This window comes from Brachionichthys hirsutus, chromosome 14 (genome assembly GCF_040956055.1).
Source record: "Brachionichthys hirsutus isolate HB-005 chromosome 14, CSIRO-AGI_Bhir_v1, whole genome shotgun sequence".
Taxonomy (NCBI): Eukaryota; Metazoa; Chordata; class Actinopteri; order Lophiiformes; family Brachionichthyidae; genus Brachionichthys; species Brachionichthys hirsutus.
The window spans coordinates 10,709,859-10,727,400 of record NC_090910.1 but is presented as its reverse complement, the minus strand read 5'-3'; the positions used below and the strand labels follow the sequence as shown (position 1 = coordinate 10,727,400).

General features: G+C 49.5%; 3 protein-coding genes across 3 annotated transcripts in view; 1 reads left to right on the top strand and 2 right to left on the bottom strand.

The window, feature by feature from the left end:
- The window catches only part of LOC137904110 (protein disulfide-isomerase TMX3), a 5,798-nt gene extending 5,472 nt beyond the window's left edge, over nucleotides 1-326 (bottom strand). The window contains exons 1-2 of the mRNA XM_068748273.1: nucleotides 293-326; nucleotides 50-107 (exon numbers count right to left, since the gene is read on the bottom strand). Of these exons, the coding sequence (XP_068604374.1) occupies nucleotides 50-107; nucleotides 293-326 (92 nt within the window). The remainder of the gene's footprint in view (nucleotides 1-49; nucleotides 108-292) is intronic.
- Nucleotides 327-2,911: 2,585 nt separating this feature from the next.
- On the bottom strand, nucleotides 2,912-6,532 carry pxdc1b (PX domain containing 1b). Its single transcript, XM_068748150.1, has 5 exons — nucleotides 6,277-6,532; nucleotides 3,826-3,917; nucleotides 3,628-3,745; nucleotides 3,443-3,554; nucleotides 2,912-3,035 (listed from the first exon to the last, which is right to left on the bottom strand). Exons 1-5 carry the CDS (start codon nucleotides 6,530-6,532, stop codon nucleotides 2,912-2,914), a joined length of 702 nt encoding a protein of 233 aa, XP_068604251.1.
- Nucleotides 6,533-9,366: 2,834 nt separating this feature from the next.
- On the top strand, nucleotides 9,367-17,542 carry prpf4bb (pre-mRNA processing factor 4Bb). Its single transcript, XM_068747921.1, has 16 exons — nucleotides 9,367-9,425; nucleotides 10,412-10,493; nucleotides 10,829-12,024; nucleotides 12,211-12,378; nucleotides 12,528-12,686; nucleotides 13,567-13,648; nucleotides 13,731-13,929; nucleotides 14,657-14,730; nucleotides 14,882-14,972; nucleotides 15,067-15,214; nucleotides 15,354-15,491; nucleotides 15,577-15,730; nucleotides 15,821-15,935; nucleotides 16,014-16,165; nucleotides 16,281-16,367; nucleotides 16,457-17,542. The coding sequence occupies exons 1-16, from the start codon at nucleotides 9,367-9,369 to the stop codon at nucleotides 16,658-16,660; spliced, it is 3,108 nt and encodes a 1,035-aa protein (XP_068604022.1). The 3' UTR covers nucleotides 16,661-17,542.

The window sequence follows — 17,542 nt, the reverse complement described above, 5'->3', positions numbered from 1 at the left end:
AAAATGCATTATTATTATTATTATTATTATTATAAGACGCGTCACTTACGTGTCATCGAGATCTTCCACGAACGCAACCGTCGCTGATCTCAGGAAGGCCGCTGCAGCTGTGTGGGATGAAAGCGGAGGGAGATCATGTTATCTTCATGTTAGCATCCTCCAGCCTGGAGCATCACCAGCTAAAAGCTGCCGTCCCGGCTAACTATGCTACCGTGGGGGGGGGGTTAGGGTAGCGCACGGTGAAATGTAACGTTTAGAGTTTAATGTACGTGTCGTAAAAAAGCAGAATTACCTGTGTAAAGCAGGAAAGCTCTCCCTCCAGCCATCGTTTCGAGTGGAAACACCAAAGCAGGAAATACAGATGCTAAAGCAGGGTTCTGTTGCGCATGCGCGGTGTCGCCTCGGCCCTCTCGAGGCGAAAGGCGCCAATAGCTGTAAATTATTTCGTCGTAATTATATTTAAAACAGAAAAATAGATGAATATATTGTAGTAAAAATGTATGCTATTACGTCGAATGAAATAAAATATTTTTTCCACATTTGGCTTTCCAATACTAGCGGCATATTTTGTTTGAACATTTCTCTGACGCTAAGATATCAAAAGAACGCATGCCCCAATGTTTGTTGTTTTAATATTTAAACGTCTAACATTATTCATTTATCAAATAATACGCTACTTTTAAATGCAGATATTTAAAATAAAAAAGATACACTTGTTGGCGGTTCATACTCGCCACCAGGTGGCGCTAAACGATTAGCATGGGCCATAATATTTTTAACATCAAGCATGTGGCTATTTAAAAGTCCTTTTTCTTCAACCTGTGAAGAAGAATAAAAGAAAATTGTATAGTGCTTTTCTCAGAAACTCAAAGTCAAACTAGAAACTATCAGATAAATGTGATGCAATATTTACATTAGAAGAACCGCTGCATAGGTATGAAGAACCGTATATTTATTATTTGATCATTACCCCCCAAAAAAACTCATCCACAAGTATTTGTTTTAAGCATTCTTGTATTGAGAAGCTTTAAAAAATAATTCAGCGCTAATCCTGTTTGAAAATTTTATTAACTTGTTAACACATACGGTAAACTTAATCTTTAATGATTAAATAATCTTCAGACAGTCATTTCCACACTTTTACGCATTAAAAAGATCTTACATCACACATCAGCACATAAAAATGATATTAAAAGGAATATAATTGTTAACTTCACAAGATGCAGCCTTAGTATAAAATTATTTTGTATTTGTTTTAATCTATTCTGTCTTCAGACTAGATCCTCATCCCTTCTCGCTTGCTTCATAAATCCTGTGCTGCCACTAAATTCTTAATAGATATTTGATCATGTAAATATGAGCTCATTCAGAACATAAGCATATAGATACAAAGTCAAGTTTGACCTTGTTCTGAATATGAAACCACAAATTCCACTTTCCTTTTCTTGAATCATATTAACCTGAACATTGCGTGGCTGTTTTTAACCTTTTAAGTTCATTAACCTAAGAAGAGCTTGAACAACGCTCAGATAAAGAGCTGCACATTCTCTTGGGATGAATGGAAATCATGACTGTGTTACTAAATAGATTCATGTGGATGGTCTGCCCTGCCAAGTTTGTGAGGCTCGGAACGCCTTTGTATCTGGAAGGGGCAGAGAACTCGACGCACACATTGTAAGGCAACAAAGACTTCGGCATTAACAAAACTAACAAAAACAATGACTGGGGATAAACTTCCTCGCACGCTGAACAAATATATTGCTCTCCGGTTGCCCTGAAAGCGAGCTCTTCATCACGGAGCATAAATACATCAACGTTTGGAATTGTAATTTCACACAAACTTTGGAAGGTTTTACTGCAGCAGAGCCGTTCGGCTCCTTCGGATAAAGACGGGACTTGTGTCGTCGTCGTCGTCGTCCCCCCCCCCCTCCTTCAATCCTTGCCTGAGCTGCAGACTCCCACGTCTAGAACGACTGGAGTCAGCTGAACCCTCCCATCTTACAGAACGGGGCCTCAACCGACCCGCAAAACAAAGCCTTCTGTCACATGGCAACAGGAGCGGTGACACATCATAGCAACATTCAACCCTCTGTTGTAACAGATCAAATCATTTGCTGCTTCTAAATATAAAAGAAGAAGAAACTAAGAAAGCACTCGGAGAGCGCAGACCTCCGCCAAGCTGCTCATTCCCTCTGTATTGTGAAACAAAACGGTTTCGTTGTGAAAATTGACCCCGATTTCACCTGGATCCGTTTCCTCAGGTATCAAAGACAGAACAAATCCGTTGATGCTCCGATGTGGAATCGACTCAGCTATAAGACGATTGTTACAAATCTCTATCTCTAATATTAAATGCACAGTAAAACCTCCATTTTTCTTAGTAAAATCTAGATGAAATTCTAATCCTAATCCGATCCGGACAGAATATGGTGGTATGATAGAGAGCCCCACCCTACATGATTGTCTCACGTTCCATAAACATCGATCGATAATCAACCGAGATATTGTGAAGCTCCATTTACTGCAATGTTAACGAAAGGTTCCAAGCGATCCAGGATCTCTTCTGGATCGTCCCCAAAAATGTAATCATCTGTTCCTGGTAACATTCCCCATCTTTCCTGAACGTTTCCTCAAACATCAACCTGTAACTTTTAGAGTTGTGTTGCTGACAGACGGGCAAACAGGCAGATTGGTGGTGAAAAATCCCGCCATGAAATCCGCATTCAACGCGGTTGCCACAGCAACCCCTGGAAGCTAGTCAGTGTGACGATAATGCGTCATACTGACGTAACGTAAAGGCTCTGAACGAGGCCGAATCCCAGTGGAGGCGTTTTCCTCCACCTCTGCTCCGCAGGTTCCGTTTAGGCGCGCCCATTCCTCACATTCCTCACTGACGGCGTTGGACGGCTCCTCATTCCAGGATGTCCGTTTCAAACGGCACCAGGTGGTAGTAGGAGAGGTTGGTGACATACGCTTCCGTTTCCTCGTCGCACGGGTCCGCTTCCATCGGCAGGAAGTCTGTTCCGTCCTCGTATCTGGAAACAAAATTGAAAGAGGCGTGAGTCCAAGCAGGGCGGGACGGAGCGGAGTGCGAGTCAGGAATAAAAAATTTAAAAAAAGGAGCGTTTGATTTCAGGCCCGGCAATAAAGATCACAGAGAATTCATTTACAAGAAGATTCCGCTTCTTATTTTGGCTCCAAGGAGGAATGTGTTCCTCTTTTGCTTCCCACACAGGGCAGGAAGAGGTGCACACCGCACTTCCTGTGGGGGGGGTGGGGGGGTCTTCGGATTCATTCGCTTTCAAGGACTTCAGAACACTCTCCAGAAAACACCAAAATATTAATGGCGAGCAGGCCGACGATTTGTGTCTCACGGCAGCCGACCTGATTGGTGGCCCGACTAGAAGCGACTAGAACCGACTAGAACCGACTAGATACTCACGCGTGTCCCACGGAGTCGGTGGACGAGGGTCTCTCTTTGTCTCCCGGCACGCTGTGATCAAATACGATGGTTTCCGTGTTGGCCAAGCAGAATCCATTGGACCGCATGATTTCTAAGCAGAAGCAGAGAGGGTTGTGATGTCATCGTGGCATTAGGGGTCGTCCCCGTGCTTTGACGACGCCCACCTGATATCTTGATGGGACTCTGGAAGCACGGCTGGATCCTGTGGACGTTGTCGTCCCTCAGCACCTGGTCCAGCGGCGACCGCTCGAAGAAGGTCAGCATGACCTCTGACCTAGAGTACTGTGGAGTCAGCTCTTTAGTCACTCATCCTATAGTTGGAGACGCAGGATTTTTTGAGAGCTAATGGCCGAGCGACTGACTTTGTACGGCATGTTGATGGCGTTTTTCAGGAGCCGTTCCACCTCGTTCAGCTTCTCCTCGATGTCGTTCGCCTCTTTGATCTTAACGAGGCCTGAAACAAACCAGAATCTCACAATGTTAAGAACAGCCACGCCCATAATCCAGATCAAATCCAAAATGTGAGGATGTTTTTCTTGGGCTTATTCCCAACCCTCCCATCCCAAAAAGCGTCGCGGTACGTAGTGAAACTATTTCTGTGGTCGCACAACGAAGACGGGCAGCTGTCCCGCCAGCAGGCCGTTATCTGTCCAGTCTAAATTTATCCTTTCTCTACCAAAGGTCGCCAGAGAAGGAGACCAGAGGCAGCATTTCTATTAGCTGATATTTTACCTCAAGTGAATGGGGGGGGGGGGGGGGCAGCATAAAATCCAGAATAGCAATAAGAGAAGGGAATACCGGCGGTGCATCTGCTGTGGAAACAGACAGGAATGCGATTTAAGAAGCGGTAGGAGTGTCAAGTCGGCACTTTTTGGACAAACATGTCAGCAAGACGGCATTTATTTCCACGCCGACAAAGGTTGGGGGGGGGGGGAATAACAAAGGCGGCTGGAGCCGCGGTGACGAGGCGCCGTCTGACGCAAGTCGTGCAGATGTAGGCGCAAGACAGCCGCGTGGAAACGGTGAGTAAGAGCAAGAGCCACGGCCTCGGCTGGTCATTACAGCCGGCAGCGGTGACATCATCATCACGGGGGAGGTGGTGAGGGACAGAGGGCCCCGCCCAGTCTGACCCTCACCCCAGTCTGACCCTCATCCCAGTCTGACCCCCATCCCAGTCTGACCCTCATCCCAGTCTGACCCTCACCCCAGTCTGACCCTCATCCCAGTCTGACCCCCATCCCAGTCTGACCCTCATCCTAGTCTGACCCTCACCCCAGTCTGACCCTCATCCCAGTCTGACCCTCATCCCAGTCTGACCCTCACCCCAGTCTGACCCTCACCCCAGTCTGAACCTCATCCCAGTCTGACCCTCGCCCCAGTCTGACCCTCATTCCAGGCTTGGGTGTCTTGGGAATGGGAACAACACTACAGATGCTTTTATACTTTTTAGAGTAGAACCATTGTTTATACTGGTTAAAACAGACCGGCTCTGATACCAGACAGGCGTTTGTTGTGACACAGAGGCGTGTGTGGTTGTAGCTGCAGCAGCTGAGCGCTGGTTGCACCAGATAGAGTCGAGCGGCGGCCTGCTTCGACACGCCTCAGTCGGATCTGGACCTCTAGGAATGCGAGCGATCACTTCCTGCCTGCGTGCACTCACGGGTCACATGTAAAGTATGAGCTCCGGGGTCTTTTCGGACGAGAGGTATACCTCCCCCCCACCGCTAACATGCAAAGTGGGCTGAGAAAGGCCAGAACTGCAGCGTTCCATTGGGGCTGAAGATGAAACAGAACCAGCGATGAGGGGAGGCCTTAAAGGGAATGCTAATAACCCTGCGGCGCTCCATCCATCACTGGACTGTCAAAACGGCTCGAGCCGGTAGAGTATCACGTGTCAGTCAGCGGTGACATCACAGCTCGGTGCTATTTTTAACACTGGCCCGGATATAAAACGTTTTAGACACTGACAAACAATAAAAAAAACGGAATTCTCGTTTCCCAAAAATGTGTCGCAGACGGCACCGGTGAGGAAACGAGCTGTCGACCACTTTGTCGGCTGGTTCTGGGGTTCGGACCGGATGTGGAGTCTTTCCATTCTCCCATAAAGGCCTGTTTCCAAAACATTCACGTAGGCTTAGCGGGTCGCCTCAAAAGGGACGTGCAGACACTGATGGAACTGGGACGTCTGCCAAAGCTGTTGGCAGCGCCGGACGGGTCAAAGATCTGGGCATTTCTGTTGGTGCTTTTTTGTGTTTCCTTATTGGGAATCAGACTTTTAGCAGCAGAGACAGGAAGGCCGACCTCAGGAAGCACGCAAGCAGAGATTTAGAACCGGCTCTGCTGCCTTTTGGATCCGGAGGGCTTCGATGGCGGTGCTGTTATCGTTTGGTTAATTATTACACCGTCCAAACAAAGATCATGTCGTGGCGTTCAAATGAACCTCTGGACCTTTATTGATTATGACTCAAGGTTTTCCTTCTTTTAGTCTCTAAACTTCTATGAAATACATACACTGTGTATATATATATTTAAATGCGATGAAATAGATGTGCTTTTTTTCTCCTATGCGTGTGTTAAAGATTTAGGCCCTGAAGAAACAGTTTTCCTCCCCAGAATCTGCTGCTGGGGGGGGGGGGGGGGGGGGTCCAAAATCTGAAATGCAAAACCTAAACTTTTCATGCACAGAAAGCTTCAAAGCGAGAATATAATAAATCGGCAGGAAGTTAAAGTGAGCTGCAGCGTCTTGATTGAAAAAAAACACATCTAAAAAAAGCTCTCTATTTCATTCTACCCCGTCGTGACGTCACACCGACCTTCTATGAGCGGACACTTTGACAGGTCCCCCCGGTCCTCGGGGAAGGACTCCAGCAGCCTCCCGAACAGCCGGCCCAGATCAGAGTGACTCCGGTTCAGGTATAAAACGTTCCTGTCCGACCACTCGGTCCTGATCTCGAAGAACTCCTCTTCCTCCCCCCGCGGGCTGATGACGAGCCTCCGGACCCCGTTGACCCAGCAGTCCCGGACGAACATGTTGACCAGCGACGTCCCCTCGAACACAGCCGAAGCCATTCCTCGGGCGTCAGTCCAGCAGCATGCTGGGGGGGTGGTGTGGGGAGGGGGGGGGGGGCAGTAAAAAGAACGGTCTTACTCGACAACAACTTGGACAACTTTTTGCGCCCGCTCTGCTCCGAGCGGCGGCTGCGCGTAAAGGACGCGGAGGAGCGCGCCGCGCATCACAGGCGGAATCTCAAACGTGGCAGGGGGGGGGGGGGGGGGGGGGTGACACAGAGTTAAAGCCCCGCAAAGTAGACGCGGGGGTATCGATCCAACAACAGCCCGTTTTTCCAGTTGGAAGAAAAGTGGCACATCTCCTCCTCCTCCCCCTCCCCCTCCTCCTCCTCCTCCTCCTCTTCCTCCTCCTCCTCCTCCTCTTCCTCCTCCTCCTCCTCCTCTTCCTCCTCCTCCTGCGGTCGCGTTAGATTCTTAAATCCAGGACGTGTTTCTTCACACCGTCCGGATAAACGGCTGCTCCTCTTTCACCAGATTCCTCCCTTCTCCTCCCTCCCTCCTTGACAACAGCGTTGTGATCCAAAGATGACAAATCCAACCCCCCCCCCCCTCTTTTTGTTTTTTTTTATTCAAAGAGAAGTAACTTTATTCCATTTCTTTGCTGTGCTTAAACGCATGTCTTCAGATCGGTGCCCTTTAATCGCTCGCCTGGAGATAAACCCACAACAACCCGTCCCTGAAGCAGTTTCTTCTTCCAGTGGAGAAAGCTTCGACGTTTTCCAGAAGAAAACTTTGACCATTTTTGGTTTGGGGAAACTGTTTGGAATGTTGCCTTTTGGAGCAGAAACAATATGCACTGACCATGAAAGATCCCTGCCTTGCTCAAAGGCGGCAGGACACTAATGCTTCCAGTGCGGTGGAGGTTCTACAGGAAGTCAAGTCACAACAATTTGGCTGTAATTAAGTGCTCCTTTTGCAAACTGCTGGGGTGGAAGGAAGCCATCCGTCGGCCGGGCCGCTGCAGGAAGTAGCCGGCTAATGGCAAGTAAAAGCAAAACTGTGAAACGCTCGGGACACGCGTATAAATCTGTTGAGATTGGACCCTGGAATCCTAAGAGCCCTCGCTCTCCCTGGGTAATGGCAGGATCCGTCTGAGCAGAGCTTCAATCTGTGGTTTCAGCCACATTTACTGATTCGGCCCATTCTGTCCTGACACCCCCCCGAACCCGGCATCGAAGCGTCGGGGAGAGAGGAAAGATGAAATTGGAAAAAAAAAATAGAAGTTTGCCCACCCCTCCCTAAAAGCTTCCTCGCCGTCCGTTCACGCATGGAGACATCAAATAAAGGCTCTTTTGCTTGATCGTGTGACGTCCATGAATCCTGCATCAGCCAGTCGATGATGGGTCTCTGCCTGCTAACCTGAGCGTTGGAACCTGCAGCCAAGCTGAAGAATGACCTGGTGCTGCAATGCTGGAGTTTATTTCTGCAGCCAACGGGAGGGATAAGGGTCAGATTCAAAGCCGCTCACGGGCCAACGCCAGTGTGGGTCTTCCTCCTCGTCCTTCCCCTCCAGTCAAACCTTGACGGGTCCGTATGTTCAGCTCGTCCCCCTCCAACCTGCCTCTTTGTCTTTTAAATCCCACCCCAGCAAACATCGGCAGCGCATAAAGCGGGAAATAAAGGAAGACATGAAGATGGGCACATCTGTCAAGGAACAAAGAACATCTGCGTCGATGGAGGCGGGCGTCGCCCTTTGGATTGTGAGCTTCCCTCATCGGAGGCCGTAATTCAGTCCTGGTCGGCAGCAGGCAACAAAAGCCAGCGAGGAGGGCTAGCAAAGTGCCTGAGCGTGTTTAACCGGCCGTGTAATGAACTGTGGTTGTCTTCACCGAGCATCTGTTGGGCCTCGTGCTTTATGGCTCCATCCTTACTGCGTCTCCAGCGGAGCTTGGGGAGCCGGGGCCCGATGAGGCTCAATGCAGACCCGCCGTCCGCCTGTTTTATTTCCTCTCTCTGGAAATCCGAGTTCCAGCTTCTGGGCTCATGAATCTCACCTGCAAGTTCAGGGCGTGGAGAAATTCAAGCGTTCACCTCCATTTCCCTCCCATTTTTTTTAAGCTAAGCTAGGCTCTTTTAGGACATAAACATGCATCAGGCGTCTTCACAGTAACATGAAGCTGTCAGGTGTGAATGAGCCTTCGAATGCGTGATCCGATATTAGAAGAGTTTTTCTTCTTTCAGCTTGAAAATATGACATTTGAGTTCATCTCAGGCATAAAAAAATATTCTTAAAAATGCGTTGAATAGCCTAAAATTCCTTACGAGGCCGATAATAAAGAGCAGTAGTAGGATCGGTTACAGCAATAGTACATGGCCTCTATTAGGTATTTGTGGTACTTCACCACATATGCAATGAAAATCAATGGACTGCTGGACACTTTACCGAGGGAAGTATCATGTTTGTTGAGCACACCGTGGTGCAGGAGGAGCCCAATAAACCATATAATACACTAATTCACTTCCAGGGTCAACCTGTGGTTTTGGGTTCCTGGAACGATTTATTTTCTTTTTTTTGACGGCCTATTTGGGCTTGTGTCAAAGACAGCAAACCAAGGATTTTTATTTTATTTATTTTTTGCTAAGATTTGAAACTATTACCACCAAAGAACAGAGCCTTCTTTTAAACCCTCTGTTGTGTTGATATGTTGACGCTCAATAAATTAATGTAAAGAAACTCCGCCTCCTGGTGGACCAGAGACGCATTTCACTTGCGCAGCTCCTTATTGCAGTGCCCCGCCAATACGAAAGAGGGCGCATTAGTTTTGTGACACTGTTGCGCTTCTCCGCTGAAAGTAAAAGGATCGAAGAAGAAAGGGCCCCCTCAGCCGAGGAAAATGGCCGACGTTAAGATGGACATCGCCGCCACAAGAATGAATAATGGCAACGAACACGTGTGAGTCATTTATTTTAAGATAGATAATTCGTGGTAGTAGCGCTGTCGCCATCCGCGATTATAAGGGAAGCCTTTTTAGGTACCGCAGAGGTTAATTGAATAGTGGGTACATGTTACCGGGGCTAGCTATAGTACTTGTCATCGATTGGCTAACATACTTTAGCCGTACATGCTAACGTTCTTTAGCTCACCTAGCATCAAGTTTCGTAAAACGCGTAGTAGCTGGAAGTGCAGCTCAATTGTAGTGTTTTTTTCTTTCTTTCTTAAAACGCGACTATGAACATCAGTACACGCGTGGTATTTAGCCACAAATACCCATGATATAACGCAACTTAGCTAGAACCTATAGCCGCTTAGCCCTAAGTTGGCTACGAACGTTTAGCTTATCCGAGCTAATTAGTGAAAATAATACCGGCGGCCTTTGTAGGCGGGGAGTCACGTTTAAATGACGGTCAGGGTGAAACACGGAAACTCCGGTCGCTTCTAGCTGCACGCATTAATCTGAATGTTGCTGCTTGGCGTTTCTGCTACGTTCGACACATTATGTTATCATATTTACTATCTTTACTAGCTTAGCTTGCGCTTTTGAAATAAGTACTACTTTCCTTGTGATGCCTTAAATTTCACTCCGGCAAAATGTGCTGTAAGGGAAGTAGTGGATTAATTTCACGACGTGAACTAAATACCAGACAGTGTGAGAACGATCTGAGCACTGCAAGAACAAATTGGGATTTATTTCTCTTTCATTAGAAGCACCTGGTTCCTTGGTTGCCAATGGTTACCAGTTTGGGGTGGGTGATGGGAGGGGGAGACACCAATAGAAGGCTGCTGTGTAAGCTGAACTGTTCACACCGAGTTTGATCTGATTAATACCATGCCTGTGAAAACGTGAAGTATTTAAGAAGTCGAGTTCCGACTAATAGAACCTGCTGATTTACCACCAGTGTGCGATGGTTCTGTTCAGTGTTTATTATCGTCTCTAACAGAAAACAGGACCTGGAAAGCCATCAAAGAAGTGGAAATGAGGACAGCGGGGACGTGTCTGAGGAAGAAGGGGAGGAGGAAGAGGTAGGGATGGACAAGAGCACCTAAATATCCAAAGTGGTATGATGCCGTGATTCAGATCCGAACCTTCGACTTTAACTTTAGAGCAAGTTAATGGTAAATGATCTACACTTTATTGGTCTCAAGCTGTAGCTACAGAAAATATTCCCTTTGCGAAATCGGATTTAATTTGGGTTGACCCTGTCGTCCAATTTTGATTGTATTTAACCCCGTAGTTGTGTACAATCTCGATTTGGATCAAATAATATTGGCAGGAGAGACATTTAGCTCCCATTATAAAGGCTGTGAGGATGCATATGTTGAGGTTGGTCAGGCTGATGTGCTGCGTCTCCTCTCAGGAGGAGGCCGTCACCAACGGCGAGAAGCCCGAAGAGGGGCCCAAGCATCACAGCAGCAGCGGCGGCAAACACAAAAGGAAAAAACACAAGCACCGTAGCAAGCACAAAAAACACAAGCATGCCTCTGACGAGGACAAGGACCGTAAGCGCAAGCATCGTCACAAACACAGGAAACACAAACGTAAGGAGGCCTCGTGTCCCTCCGCCGCTGCCCTCTTCAGCGCCTCCGGCCACAAAAAGATCGAATCCTCGCCCTCCTCCGGACACCCGAGTCTGGACGACCGGGCTCTGCTGGAGGATTTGGAGAAACAGAGGGCCATGATTAAAGCTGAGCTTGACAGCCAAATGATGGAGGGAAAGGTTCAGTCGGGCATGGGCTTGATCCTCCAAGGCTACAACTCTGGATCCGAGGAGGACGGGGACGCTAGGATCAGAAACGGAGAACAGCGCCAAAGAGGCAGCTTGGGAAAACCCGTATCTCCCAGGGGGGGGAAGAGTGTGAAGTCTAGACGGGACTCGACGGAAGCCACCAAGTCCAGCGTCAACCGCCGCAGTCGGAGTAAGTCCACGGACAGACCGGGACAGGCCAAAGAGCCGAAGCAGGATAAAGTGAGCAAAACCAGCAAGGCCGCGGGCGCTAAAGACAAAGACAGAGACAAAGACAAAGACAAAGACAGAGACAGAGACAGAGGACACGGCCAGAGTAGTTCCAAAGACAGGAAGCGTCTCGACAGCACTGACCGGTCCAAGGAGAGAACGAGGAAGTCCAACTCCCCTTCCGGCTCGAGAGCGGAGCCGAAAGGAAACCGCTCCGAAAAACGTGTCTCTCCACAGCGGGACGAAAGAGCCAATCAGGAGAAAGCCAGCCGGAGCTCCAGATCGGCCGGGCAAGAACGCCCAAGTCGTCCAGACGCCGAACGGGACAAACGACCACCCAAGTCCCCGTCCAAGGATGCTTCCTCTGGTAAAGAGAACCGCTCCCCGCACCGCCGAGGGCTCCACAGCCCCCTGAGGAAGCGCAGTGCCTCCCCACGCCACAGGGACGCCCACCACCCCTCAACCGGTGCCCCGGACAGAGCGCCGAAACAGAGCTACTCCCCATCCAGAACCAGGTCACCCCCCAGAAGAGGCCGCAGCCGCTCGCCGGACGCCATCGTGAGGAGGAGAGAGGCTGAAAGACAGGACTCTCCGTTCAGGTTGGTGGGCGGAGTCATCGATTCCAAGTCCTCTCCTGGTAAAGGGAGTCGACCGCTGGCTTTGATGGGGGGGCCACAGTGAAATCCGGAATTCAAGTTGTTTGTGTAGAAAACGCAGAGTCAGTAGCTCTAAGAAATGGAGAATGTTGGATGTGATTGGCCGTCTGCCCTCTCTGGTTTCAACAGGAAGCGCCCCCGGCCTGACATGGGGCCCGGCGGGGATAGATCACGAGAAAAGAGTCCCAGAGCGGCCCCTCGCCGCAGGATGAGTCGATCGCCTCTCAGACGAAGGTCCCCGTCACCAAGACGACGCTCCAGATCTTCCCCCCGCAGACGGTCTCCAATGCGACGCAGGTGATGCCGCGTCTTTCGCGTTTTGCACCAAATGTCTTCTTTACTTTAAGTTCTCGTTTGAACCTTTTCTGTGGAACGTAGAACCGGTCTCTTGCTGTTCCGATGCTGCAAGATCGTCCCCTGATTTAAAACTCTTCCATGTCCTGCAGGTCCTTGGAGAGAGACAGGTACGGCAGGATCAGACGGTACCGGCGCTCGATGTCCCGTGATCGGGACAGGAGAAGGAGACGCAGCAGAGACGAGGACAAGTTCAAGGGCAGCCTTTCAGAGGGCATGAAAGTCGACAAGGAATCCTCGGGGGAAGAGATGTGAGGAAAAGCAGATGTAGATCTGGGTGTTTTATTTATTTTGAAAAACGACCAGATTTTCTCTGGCATGAATCTTCTTGGTCACGTGACGCGTTACAAAATAAAAAGCCTGTAAACTAGAGAAGACGAGTAAAAAACAAACGTCTTTTAGAGCCTCTTTGCAAAGGGGAAAAGAAGCGAGGAGCCGCCGACCTCCAGGAAGCAAACAAACCAGGAGTCGTACTTAAAATTCAGGTTTATCAACAGGTGACTCGTGCGCCAAGTCCGCTCTGCACGATGTGCGGAGACAAGCTAGGAAAAACAAAACTGCTTCAGCACACAGAGACCAAGAACCATGAAGGACAGAAACGATTAGCGAGACGACAACGTCAACAAATGTCCGTGTAATGATCCTTTAATCGTTATTACAAGAGCAAAATAAAGTTCGGTGGTGACATTTACATTCCTCCTTAAATTTAATTACCCCTTGATCCGACGCAGGACAGTAACCAAATATCAGTCAATGTCACTCAGACTAGCGGAACTATTTCAGGAGCTGCGAACTGAAGACGCCTCTTTGACGAAACGTCTTCGATCAAACGTGAACGATTGCAGCTGATGCTTCGTGATTTAGAGCTACGAATGTGGTCGTGAATCCAGAAAGGGAAACGCACGACGTGTGTCCTGCATCAAAGTACCCTCCTCCTTTTGAGTCCGTATAACAAATATTTAAATAGGTGTGTGTGGGGGGGGGGGGGGGGGGCTTTCAACAGTTCTGCTACATATTGAAGGCGAAAGTTTAAAGGCGCTCGGGGGCTGCCGTCCAGGGAGCAATTTGAAAGCAAGAGATGAGTTATTCCCCCCCCCCCCCCCATAACCAGGAGTAATTGTGCGTTTGCAGGTTCGATGACTATGACGGCGAGGAGGTAGACGAAGAGGCGCTCATCGAAGAGCGGCGCCAGCAGCGCATGGCCATCGTCCAGGTCCGTAGACGCCGCCGCACCGAAACCTGCCGTTGTGTCTTTGTGGTCTGTATCGACACCACTTCCTGCCGTGGCTGTGCAGAAATACAAGGTCGTGAACGAGGACACCATGGCGTCGGAGCCCAGCAGCCCCCAGAGCAGCACGCGCAGCCGGTCGCCCTCGCCCGACGACATCCTGGAGCGAGTCGCCGCCGACGTCAAGGAGTACGAACGCGAGAACCTCAACACCTTCGAGGCGAGCATCAAAGCCAAGCACAACCTCATCGCCCAGGAGAAAGACGGTAATGTCCCGGTGGGAGAGACTGTTGTTGTTATGGTTACGTACAAGGCCAACTGAATGAACGCCGCCGCGGTGAACAGCAAGGGTCACGCGATGCAATTCATTCGTGGCAGGATGCAAATCTACAATCTCTCCCTCCAATCGCTGCACGAGATTTGCTCCGGTTCCTGTCGATGAGGATCAGGCGACTTCGCTGATCACGCGTGGCTTAATGGCGTTCAGTGTAGCTCCAAAGCCACATGGAGGCGATGAAGAGTCAGATGGCGACGACTTTACGCTCTCACAAATCACTTCAGTCATTTCTAAACTAAAAGGTGATGGCGAGGATTATTTATTTCGCCCTGCCTTTTTTAAATTCAAACGATAAAAGCTCAAGCATCCGTACCTCCCTCCGGTTTGGAAGTCGCCGTCTCCCCGTGGCCTGTTTTTCACGCCGGGTCCTCGCAGGCTGGTGAAGAACCAAAACAAAAACCCAAGCCGAGCTTGATTTGTGTGGGGGAAGTGGCGAGTTGTGCAATGCAGGGGTCTTTAATTTTCTTTCTTTCTGTCATGTGTTCATTCAGTTGCTGGCTTGTAATCCAAAGCCCGACTGTCTCTACCACCTGCAGCATATTTTGAGCTCTGCAGAGTATGTGAATCAAACACGTTCCACATATTCTGTCTTACAACATGGCGGATCACAAGAAACTCAGCCCGTGTTGTCTCACCGTCGGTCTGTTTGCTTCCAGGAGCCAACCCGAAGAAGCCTTCAGCCCCCGACATGTTTACCGAGTCTGATGACATGTTTGCTGCCGACTTTGACGTGAGTATTTTCTGAAGTTGAAGCGCTGCTTTTAGGATTTTAGGATTCCCCTCTGCGTTTTTTCACTGTCTTTGTAGGAAATGAGTCGATCGTTTGAAGACTGCTCGGGTGTTACGAAGCCGCTGATCTCCTCTTTGTCTCCTTCCCGCAGAGTGCCAGGATGAGAGCGGCCGGTATCGGAAAGGACTTCAAGGAGAACCCCAACCTCAGGGACAACTGGACCGACGCCGAGGGCTACTACCGTAAGCACCGGCGCTGTCGTCTTCTTTCTTTCTTTTCAGCATCTCGTGCTCGGCTTCCTGACGGTGACACGTTTGTGATCGTGTGCTCACTTAGGGGTGAACATCGGCGAGACGCTGGACAAGCGCTACGACGTGTACGGCTACACCGGCCAGGGCGTGTTCAGCAACGTGATCCGAGCCAGAGACACCGCCAGGGCCGGCCAGGAGGTGGCGGTCAAGATCATCCGAAACAACGAGCTCATGTGAGTCCGGCCGGCTTAAGAATCCTTCCGCTGTGAAACACGCAAACAATTAGACGTGTCGAAATGCAACGTTTTCACGATGGATTGAATAGATTTCTGGGTTTTTTTGACTGTTTTTCTTTCATTTTTTTATCAACAGGCAGAAAACGGGTTTGAAAGAGTTGGAATTCCTCAAGAAGTTGAACGACGCTGATCCCGACGACAAATTCCACTGCCTCCGCCTCTTCAGGCATTTCTACCACAAGCAGCATCTCTGCCTTGTGTTTGAGCCTCTCAGGTACTTGAAGCAAACAGCCCCCCCCCCGCCCCCCCCTTTCTCTTTTGAGAGTCGGCATCACGTCCCGCTTGATTCTCACCCTCAGCATGAATTTGCGGGAGGTGTTGAAGAAGTACGGGAAGGACGTCGGGCTCCACATCAAGGCCGTGCGCTCCTACAGCCAGCAGCTCTTCTTGGCGCTCAAACTGCTGAAGCGATGCAACATCCTCCACGCCGACATCAAGCCCGACAACATCCTGGTAGCGCCGGCGCTCGGTCCGTCCGGGTGAGCCCGTCTCCCGTCGGCGCGCTCATTGATTCCCGCCCTCTTTTCTTTTTTTTTTTAAAAGGTGAACGAATCGAAGACCATTCTGAAGCTGTGCGACTTCGGTTCCGCGTCCCACATCGCCGACAATGACATCACGCCGTACTTAGTCAGCAGATTCTACAGAGCTCCGGAAATAAGTGAGCGCCGTCGGTTGTTTCAACCGCCGAACTCTTTGTCAGCTCCGTTTCAAACTTCTGTTTTCCTTTCCGCCTCAGTTATAGGAAAACCGTACGACTACGGGATCGACATGTGGTCCGTCGGCTGCACTTTATACGAGCTGTACACTGGCAAGATCCTGTTTCCCGGGTCTTCTAACAATCACATGATCAAACTGGCGATGGACCTGAAGGGCAAGATGCCCAACAAGGTAGGATTAGCGTCACGCAGCTTCGGTTGTTGCTGAGAAACCACCGCTCTATTGTTTCCGCTGGAGGAGTTTGGGCTGACGCAATGTCTGGCTTTTCACCCCCCCCCCCCCTCAGATGATCCGTAAAGGTTTGTTCAAAGACCAGCACTTCGATCAGAATTTAAACTTCTTGTACATCGAAGTGGACAAAGTGACCGAAAGGGTAAGACGCGACTCCTCGCTTCTGCTAGTTTTTAACCAGCATCAAAAAACTTTGCCGACTCGGCCGTTTTCTCTGCCCCCCCCCATCAGGAGAAGGTGACGGTGATGAGCACCATCAACCCCACCAAAGACCTGCTGGCGGACATGATCGGGTGCCAGCGGCTGCCCGAGGACCAGAGGAAGAAGGTGATGCAGCAGAAGGACCTGCTGGACGGCACCCTGATGCTGGACCCCGCCAAACGCATCAGCATCAACCAGGCCCTGCAGCACCCCTTTATCCAGGAGAAGATCTAACCCCCACCCCCCCTTTGAAGGCGACGGTCCCAGAGCAGAGAAACCGACCACTAAAAGCAGCTCCGAGGGCTCGGCAGCCAACCGCAGACGGATGTTTCTGTTCCTCTTCATCCTTATCTTCATCACGGAGACATATCTGTGTTTTATTGTAAATACGTTATTGAAACGGTAGACCTTCTTGATTTTCGCTTTATTATTGTAAACTTCCCCTCGCATTCAGCAGCTTTGGTTTCGTTTTAATTTAACTGGCATTGGAGTGAGACGTCTGAAAGAGAAGTTTAATTCCTGTACATACTGAACGTCTCCTGCGTTTAACACCCTCCAGCAGGAGGCGGTAGAGTCGAGTCGTAGTCGCAGACGTCGAAATGCATTTTTGTTGAACCGCAGTCCTGATTTCCGAGGCGATGCATGCGTTTTGAATGTGCACCCTTTCGTGCTTTAGATTTCTGTGGTGCGGGCCTGTGTAAACGCTCCGTATGTGAATCAGTGTCCCACATGACCCCCCCCCCCCCCCAAGCAGAAGGAATATAGATGCATATTATGTACTCCTTGAATATTTGTTTGTTTTTTTTACACTCGGTCCCGGCTCTCAAAAGGCGCTCGCTTTCAAGTGCCTCCTATAACGAGCTTAATAAAAGCGAATGATGCTGGCCTGTTGAAGCCACATGTTGACCCCCCCCCCCCCCCCCCCTCTCTCCTCCTGTAGTATCTAGTTGGCCATTTCATGTGCTTTAATTTCCACACCCCCCCCTCCCTTCCCATTCAATGGAAAAAAAGAAAAAAAAAAGACTATCGTGATTTCAATAAAGAATAGTTGTGGAACAGCTGCTGAGAGCACCTTCAGTGTAATTCAACTTTTTAGTAATAAAATGTTTCCTATTA